Consider the following 9,125-nt stretch of genomic DNA (forward strand, 5'->3'; position numbering starts at 1 on the left):
ATGTAACTAAATAGAAAAAACAAACCACAATTCATAATACGAAATGAAAGTTCGAGAAAGAAGAAAGTCTGGATGCTTATTTCAATATTGGCATTAAAGATTGATCTTGTTTTTCATGATATTAAAACAAAACAGGCAAACAAAAGCAATACTTTTGCTGCTAAATAGTAAAATATACATATCTACTAAAGTTTCGTCCTATTGCATGAAAGATTGATCACATTTTTTAAGCAGCTGATTGATATGCGCAATTGAGTATAGAGAAGCAACGATATGTACATTAAAAGATGCATTGATGTAAAAAACAAATCCTATGTACAAACGTAAAAGCAAGTACATCACAGTGTTTAGCAAATAACTTATTTTAAAGAAAAACATTTACAAAACCAGTAGCTCTTAGCAGATACGATGGAAAACAAAGTTTCCACGGTAATGTGTCTTTGTAGTGCATTCGGTTCCATTTGTGTGTCTTAGAGTGTTTATATCCTGACAGATGGACTTTCGTCTAGCCTTTAAAATGATAGAATGTATATAGAAAACACAAGCTCTGCACTGGTTTGAGATATTCGATGATCTTTGTAAGATAAGCATGAATATGGAGTGTCTTCGTGTGGTCGACGTTGGACATCATGGACTATCCAGGTTAACTATTTAGTATAAAGACAAGTGATGTTCTATATCTAGTTCTTGAAACATCTAGTGTAGATGATTGCGTTCACAGCATTTTAAATGAACAGTCCCCACATTTAGAAGGTTTTCTGCGGAAACAAGGGAAATCCATGGACGTTTCTCTTCTGAGTCTCATCATTGTTGTGAGTCAGCAATATCTTCGGCAGAAACATTCACGAAAACCTCACTTTCTTTGCGTTGTTTGCTTTGTGTGAGAGAGCAACGGTCGTGGTTGTCATTCTTATCAACTGGGCTCAACATGTTCTGAGATGTGGACAAAACTGAGCAACGCTGTTGGTTTGAAACACGTGCTTGTGCCATGGACGGTGGCAACTTTGAACTGTCCAATAGGGAACCGACACTCGTTCGTAATGTTATGTTCAACGAAATCCGACTTCGGCTAATCTTTCGCGACCTTTTGTCACTAGAGCGCGTACGAAGATCGCGAAATCTTGTCTTGATGATCGCAAAGAGTTTCTTAAAGCCGTTCCGGTATGTTTTATTGAAACACGAATAGATCACTGGATTAACACAACAGTTGAAATACGTAATCCATTTTATCATGATGTTCGCAACAGTAGGTAAATATGGTTTTACGCGAAAGTGAATCCAAAATATAGAGATCATCTGAGGAGTGTAACAAACGAAGAACGTCCCAATAACAATAGCTATTGTCTTGATGGCTTTGAAGTCCGTTGCCAAGGCGCCGTCCTGACGTAGACGTTTAGCTTGACGACGGGCAACTCTCCAAATCTTCATGTACATAACCAGGATAATCAACAACGGAATGAAATAGCTAACCACGGCAACAAACACGGACAAATGTTTGGCTATATCTATGGTTATACCACCATGATTCACAAGAATGGCGACGGTCAACGAAAACACCCAGATAAAGGCAATGGTGAGGTAGACCCTCAAAGGAGACATGAGCTTCGTGTAGTAAAACGGGTGTGATATAGCAAGGTTTCGTTCGATGGCTATGGCACATAGAGAACACACGCTCGTAAAACAAAATCCAATGTCCATGACCATCCAAATTTTGCGCAAAGCAATTGCATGGGTGAAAAAATTACGTGGCTGGTAAAGTACCCACAATAGAAACACGGGCATAACAAAAACCGCCACGAGAATATCGGATAAGGCAAGGCTGACCAAAAAGTAGTTCGTCATCGTGCGAAGGTTTCTGAACATTGTAAAACTTACAACGACTATGATGTTACCGACGAAAGCAGCTAGGATGAGAATCGCCACAGAAGTTGCTATGACGATGTTTCTTGCTATGAAACCACTCCCGAGGTCAATCGCAGAGGTTGTCGACGCGGTCGCGTTCATACTTGAGTTCGCACTAGTATTCATAGTTAGTCTCTGCCAGCTGGAAGAAAAATTGAGTTAAAAGAACCGAATGAAAGACGAACGTCTTTTCAACTACTAATTGAAAAAGGGTGTTGAAAGATAGAGAAGTTCAGTGGCGCCTGTCCGTGGTCGCAAAAGGGAGAGAGGGGAATGAACAAAACATGCCGGCGCCTTTGGAAACATTCAATAAAATGTACCGAATTATAGTAAAATCGCAGTCGTGTTATATAAACCAGGTATTTGCGTTTTATGAAAAAAATTTATATAAAGATCACTTCGTTAGGAAGCCTTCGACATACTGAGTGATGGTTTTTTGGTACGAAAATCGTGCTTCATTCATAGAAATCGTGTACTCCTTTGTTAGGTGAATAGAGCTTGGCCGTCTCAAATGCAAACCTAAAAATCCATTGTCCAGTTAATATTCGTATGTTATTTATACATTTGTCAGCAACGCACGAGGAGCAGTAAAATTGTGGCAAACCGACTTGATTACTTTATTAAAGCAAATGCTTCATATTGTAAAAATATGGTAGACTATCTACACATCATATTTTTTCGGAGAGTTGTTCATTATATTGAGCAATAAAAAAGTAAGAGAATAATGAATTGAGCAATAGAGGTGATGATTGCTATATTGAACGACTGTCAAACTCTATGGCTAATGAAGGTCCTTGTAAAGTTCCATTCGCTTTCCTAGTAATAAAAGAATGCCAGGCATTTGCAGACTTTTCATCACGCTCAATCTAATCTTCATCTTCTTTTAATAAGTCAGATTCACAAATTGAAGCTCAGGTGCAAAATGATGATGTCTACGACAACTGGCATTCGATTGATCGAAAACTCAAAGATGGCCCACCATGGATAGTTGCTTGCACTTTTTTGGATGCTATCACAACGCTAAGCATTGATGAGAACAACGCACAAGCCCCAACGCCTAACACGCATGCGTTCTTACAACAAAAACTCACCCCAGAATCATCATCACACAATCTAACCCAACAGCCAACAGACAGTTGGCAACAGCCATATGGATAAATGATAATTGCAACGGTGATATATTTGTTGCTCATTAGAGTTGTATAAACACACAACAGCGTAGATAAACATATCAATAATAACGCAAAAAACAATGTTTGGATTCAATTAGACCAACACAACAGACTTCGAGCGTTCACCACAAACCGTGACAAGGAAAGTGTTTTTGGTCGTCTTTCTTGCCCAGTTGAATACTTTTTTTATTATTTTTTGTTCCCACTATCCCACAATTTCATTCCTTGTACGGATGTGCTATGGTAAACTAAAGTGTCGGTACTAGATCATAGACACTCGGCGGCACACTTTAAAAATAAGCGTATACTAGAACGTGTTCACTTCACAAAAGGAAAGTCATGTTAGGCTGAACACGAAGGAATTTTTCACTCCGAAACTTCATGCTCGCTTACTATAAATATTTTACAATGCAAAGTTGTTGATTTAGCGACACTTCAATAAAATCTTCAATTCATCCCTCGTAGAAAAGATTGCCGCCGAATAAAAATTATAATACAGCCATCATAAATATAGGCCAGACAACGTAACAAACATATTTTTTTCTAGATGAAGCTATGATTTGTCCATAGTCACAACAAAAGATATAAGCACAGGTGTTTATATGATAGTTAAAAACAGTTTTTATTCCGAAATCACACCATAGACTTCAATTTGGAGTTTCGGCAAAATGGACAGTTAATGTATCGAAATCAAATTTCAGTATATTTAAGACTAAAACTCTCGCATTTCAAATAAAGTTTCGGCCATCTTACAATTGTGTAAAAAAAATGAGTGAAATTCCAAGCGCATGTGTGATTTTTTTTAAAATTTTTTGATTCATATTGGCTGGCTTTCAGATGAACAATGAATTAAAATCACAAAGCTGCTAAGGATTTTGTGACGTAATATATCAACTGATGTTAACTGATCTGTTGATGTTCACAGAAAATCAACGAATGTTCAATTGAAAAATTGTCAAATCGACCTCAAAATAGACGAGGACGCTTTCAATGATTCACACAACGCACGAAACGAGCGGTCGAAAAAAAAATTCACTTACCCAAACATGAATCAGCATTCAAAACGAAGTCCTTGCGGTTCGCAGCAAATTTGCGCACAATTTTATTATTGCTGTTTCTTACAATCGTAAAACACGCCTAAATCCTAAGAATTTCTTTCCGCTTGAGTATATAAACCAGATACTTTTCGTTCACGAAGTCAATAACTCCTGTGCTCGTTAATCGCACCGATATCTACTTCTGTATCAGAAACATAAGTGTTCGCGTGCTTTTATTGAGGTCAAGCCTTAATCATCATGCGCGTATGCTAATCCGATTAGTAGGGGCCCAAGCAAATAGATTGTCTCAATATTGTGAGTGCATGCATGATCAGAAGATTGCCCCGTTGATATGAGCTCAAATTAGCGCGATAAAATTTTGACTTCGATTTTATCTGACCATCGACTTTGCGGCAAGCCCGTGGCAGACGTGCGCTTTTTATTGCTATTTAGAGAAAGTGCGTGAGTTTGCATAGAAAATGGCGCAAATTTATTTGATTAATTATGCTAAATTGGACCGGAGGTTGCAATAAACGTAGACCTGGAAACGAGTGTATCTGTGTGGGAGAGTTGACAGGCAACAAGTACAAGTCTTTTGTTGCGTGAAAATTGAGGAGAGCCATCCGCTCTACGTCAACATGTAGTAAACAGCATTATAAATTTTCGTGAAGTATCAGAAACAACAAACATCGTCAAAAACAAACGAATAAAGGTGATGTTGTACACTACACCGTAGAGACACCGTTTGAAATATAATCCCAATATTAGCGCCAACATAAGTTTCCCAATTTTTTCGGCACATTTTTCTGTCAGGTTTTGCAATGTTTATTGTTTTGCAAATGATTCGGGAAGGGAACACGTGTTAATGAGAAGAATTTGCTGCTTCTGAATTCGGGCCAGTTGTCAATTACATTTCAAAATAAATCAAAGATAAACAAAAAACGAAAGAAGGCGATGTTTTCCATTTTATTTGTGTCTTCCGGCTCATTTTGCCAACGGGCAAGAAAATACCGCACTTATTGCCATTGGGCATGGTGAATAAAAATGCGGTCTCTTATACACCTCAGGGTGCAGTAAGGTGTCATGTTTCAAATATATTAGAATGGACTGTTACAAAGGACCAGAACATATTCTCACGCCATCTTTAGGATGCGCACCCAAAACTGTGCGACTAACAACCAACGCATTGACGTCATATAATGTCGAGATAAATGCTACATCAACTGACACCATTCAAGGCAATATTGTAAACCAACCGTTTGCACAAACTGTCAGCGAACCGACAAAAATGTTCAATAACCCAGCCGAACGCTTAACCGTTGACTCTTTTTGCATAAATCATAAATCATCAAGCGATATTTTATCATGTTAGCGCATTGCGCAGACAAATTATTGTGCATCCCTTGCACTAATGAGTATAGTAATTAATATGTCAATAACTGCGCCCTATCCCGCATCTCTAACGTGTCAAGAAATTGTACAGTGTTCTATCTAGATTTGATTAAGATAGCTGCACAAAAATTCGTGGAGCGCGCTCAATTGCTTCGTTATCTCTAGGTACAAGATAAAGCAGAGGACCGCAAACGGATCATTTATTTCAAGTGATGCGCGTTCCTTTGACAAAGTCCGCGGGGCATATTGATATTGTAGATCCTGCCTTGCAGCGCAAACACTGTAGCATAATACAAAATAAATTTCATGCCAAAGGATTCTTACCTGAAAATCAAAATCCCGTATATAAATCCAAATTATGGTGAGCAATTCCTCATGTAATAATTCCTAAACATGACATGAAATACAGTTATACATATATCTTTGTACGTTTAAAAATTGGTAATTAAAGACGTTTTTAAACAATATATCTATATATATATACACCTGAAAGAATGGTACAACCTCCCAACACACTACCTTACTGGGGCCACACAAATTACTATACACGTGTAGATTATATTATATTCGTATAAATAACGAATCGAGTCGAGACCTGTATCTTCGGTGTTGACAAGAGAGTTCCCTTTCCACATGTGGTTATACATAACGCTGCACTTTATAGGGATGGATATAAGTGGAAACATGTCAACACCCACAGTTGTATATTATGACAATCAATTAAATTAAGAAATATGGCGGACCAATTAGGACATCTATATTTGGCACCCTGGGAAGCAATCCCACGGGACGCGTCTCTTAAAGGCAGTTTGCCAACATTCACTAGACTCAATATCTGTTTGTTAAATAATGTTTTTACTCAAGTCTCCAGCTGTATTTATACATTCAAAGACATGGTTTCAAACGATAAACTTATGCGTTTAGATCACAATCGAATAGATCACCTAAGATAGACGATCTATTCGATGATCTATTTTTTTGTATTTCGGTTACACTTCGACGTTTGAAGTGATATGTACACCGTGATTAATGGGAAGTGAGAAATAACTTGTTACATGGCAAGGTAACGGCTATCGAAAAATGTTGGCGAGTGATGAAAGAAAAAAGAGAAAGACAACGCTGTGATATGGTGCCTCAGTGTGATCCAAATACTTTCTGTGTAAAATTAAGAAATAAATTTAACAGAAAAGTTCGCATCTAAAATGGAAAATATTTCTACCTTCTGCTATGAAGATACGTGATAGCAGTCGCTGTTGAGTGAGAAAAAAGACTCAATATTGTTTTGAAAAATACGTAAATTACTTAATAAATTAATTAGAAGAAATAGAAGCAGAGTGGAAGGATTATAAAATACATTAAGAGAGAGGATATTTATACACTTAGAAATGCAGCTGCGTGCATGATAAAGAAGACATTACGTGCTAGAAGAACAACAAGAAAGCATTGATAAAGAAGGCATTTCATGCAAGAGCAACAACAGGAAAAAATCGTGATTGTGACAAGACGAGTTCGTCAGATAAATCGCACTCAAAGTTTTTTCCTAGATAGTGAAATCGAGATTTGGCGTGATGACAAATCCAAAAATTGTTTTAAAGCTAGCAATTGCGATGGTGAACGGCCAAAATAACCTTAAGGAGTTCTCATTGTAAAGTTCTTTTTAGAGCACTTAGGTTATTTTCGAAATTTACCATGGCAATTGCTATCTTTAAAACAATTTTCAAGGTTTTTTCCCCCAAACCATGTTAGATTCATGAATCACGTCGAAGGGCTAACTACAGATTGCCGACAAAGAAACTCAAAAAAAGATCAAACGGGAACTTTTCCATGATAAGTAACATGTCAGACACCAACACTAACGAACACATACGATGTATAACTGCATTTCTAACATAGATGACGCAAAAGAGCTTGCTACAGTTTTTTGCTGTGTAAACAAGATATGACGTACACAATGTGACGTAGATGACGATGTCAGAAACAAAATGCCAAGCAAATAGCAATATAGCATTAAAGAGTATGAAATTATGAATGCACTTTTAGATGTTTGCTTATGGTCACTTCACAAGTATGTAAGAGAATCAATACTAGGCTGCGATAGTTATTTTAAGACTTTTTGAGCTGAGTTGACAGGGTCAGGTAGTATGCAACAGGTCCACAGTCATAAAATAACGAATGAGTGCGGGGGAAAAGACATTTGCAAGCCTCGTAAAGCAAGCAATACTTTATAAAAGCTTTTCAAAAACATCTGCAAACTACGTGAAGCAAGCAATGTTTTAGGATATATAAACGTGAAAGGAAGCTCATATATATTTAAAGGTCATCATTTCAGAATAGCTCTATCGACGGACGGTCTATGTATTAAATAGCACATACTTTATCCTCGATAGACATCTAAACATCATTGATTCATACGTTTAATAATCTACACATACACTAGCAGCATACCTGTAGTTTCCTATTGTGATTAGATCACCAAATTAAGGCGTCTGAAAAGTACAGAAGAGATAAAGTTATCGTGGCTCTGTCATGAGACCTTCGAGCGCTGGGCGTAATGACAGTTACACACTGAACTTCACGCTATTTTACATACCTGTGTTATCTTTCGTGAAATTCTGTACCATATGTTATGTCACATGTTCGCAGTAAAAACCATGATAACAACGGGCTTAATTTTGATCAACATAAGCGAAAGTCAGCAGAGTGAATACCCCAGTTTTACTCCGTCGTAGATTGAAAGCTGTCTGTTAAGAATACAAATAAAGTTAGACGGAAACAAGGTCCACTACTTTCCTGTGAAGGCTCTAACTTTTCCTGCTTTGAGATAAGATATTGGACCGTTATCAACATAGTCGATACACGCACATCGAGAATTTAGGTGAATATAAGCAATCATTGTCAGCATGCATGAAAATGTGGCAAAACAAGAAAATATACATGGATTGTTTAACTAAAAAACGGTGGACGTACGCCTTTTTTCATACACGCCCCACAACATCATTATTTATTTCACAGCATGGAGTTCTCATAAAGACAAATTTATTCCGTTGAATATTTATACTTGCGATAACTGAACTGGGATTATCATCCAGTGAATTTTGCATTGCAAATAATGATGAAGAACAAAACAAAACTGGCTACGAATAATGAAAAATATCATTGATTGAATAGAAATTCTTGGAGGGACTTCACAAGACACTCGAATGAAGAATTGTTCTAGAAAACTACAGATGCCAGTCGTTGTTTTGACAATCCATAAACACAAGCTGCATTCGATAAGATATTAAATACGTACATCTATAAGTGGCCCTTCAGCTACGCAATTACATCTTCAAACATTTCTAGATAACGGAATCATAGATAGAGAGTTAGTCACGTAGCAGTTTTATTTCAGGATGACACACAGCACAGAAAATAGACAGGAGAAACTGCCTGCGACAGAAAATAGACAGGAGAAACTGCCTGCGACAGAAAATAGACAGGAGAAGCTGCCTGCGTTCAATAAACTCGAGTCTTATAAACTTCATAGACTTCGCGAAAGGGTTGGTTGAAACAAAGGAATAGATGAGGCAAGTGGTGGTGTGAAAAACCAAGTTTTAAAAAAATTAGTGTGATTTTGAGTTGT

At 37.3% G+C, this 9,125-nt stretch overlaps 1 protein-coding gene across 5 annotated transcripts; it reads right to left on the minus strand.

Moving 5' to 3' along the window:
- Nucleotides 1–79: 79 nt before the first annotated feature.
- On the minus strand, nucleotides 80–8,514 carry LOC124444706 (histamine H2 receptor-like). Of its 5 annotated transcripts, XM_046995341.1 has the most exons (5): nucleotides 8,471–8,514; nucleotides 8,094–8,244; nucleotides 7,949–7,989; nucleotides 5,828–5,890; nucleotides 80–2,044 (listed from the first exon to the last, which is right to left on the minus strand). In XM_046995341.1, exon 5 carries the CDS (start codon nucleotides 2,026–2,028, stop codon nucleotides 805–807), a length of 1,224 nt encoding a protein of 407 aa, XP_046851297.1. In that variant the 5' UTR covers nucleotides 2,029–2,044; nucleotides 5,828–5,890; nucleotides 7,949–7,989; nucleotides 8,094–8,244; nucleotides 8,471–8,514; the 3' UTR covers nucleotides 80–804. The 5 variants fall into 5 exon arrangements, with proteins under 5 accessions (XP_046851297.1, XP_046851294.1, XP_046851299.1 ...); XM_046995338.1 differs by lacking the exon at nucleotides 8,471–8,514 and having other exon boundaries at nucleotides 8,094–8,259; XM_046995343.1 differs by lacking the exons at nucleotides 7,949–7,989; nucleotides 8,094–8,244; nucleotides 8,471–8,514 and adding an exon at nucleotides 6,099–6,174.
- Nucleotides 8,515–9,125: the final 611 nt, after the last annotated feature.

Source organism: Xenia sp. Carnegie-2017, unplaced genomic scaffold, assembly GCF_021976095.1.
Source record: "Xenia sp. Carnegie-2017 unplaced genomic scaffold, XeniaSp_v1 HiC_scaffold_21, whole genome shotgun sequence".
Lineage (NCBI taxonomy): Eukaryota > Metazoa > Cnidaria > Anthozoa > Malacalcyonacea > Xeniidae > Xenia > Xenia sp. Carnegie-2017.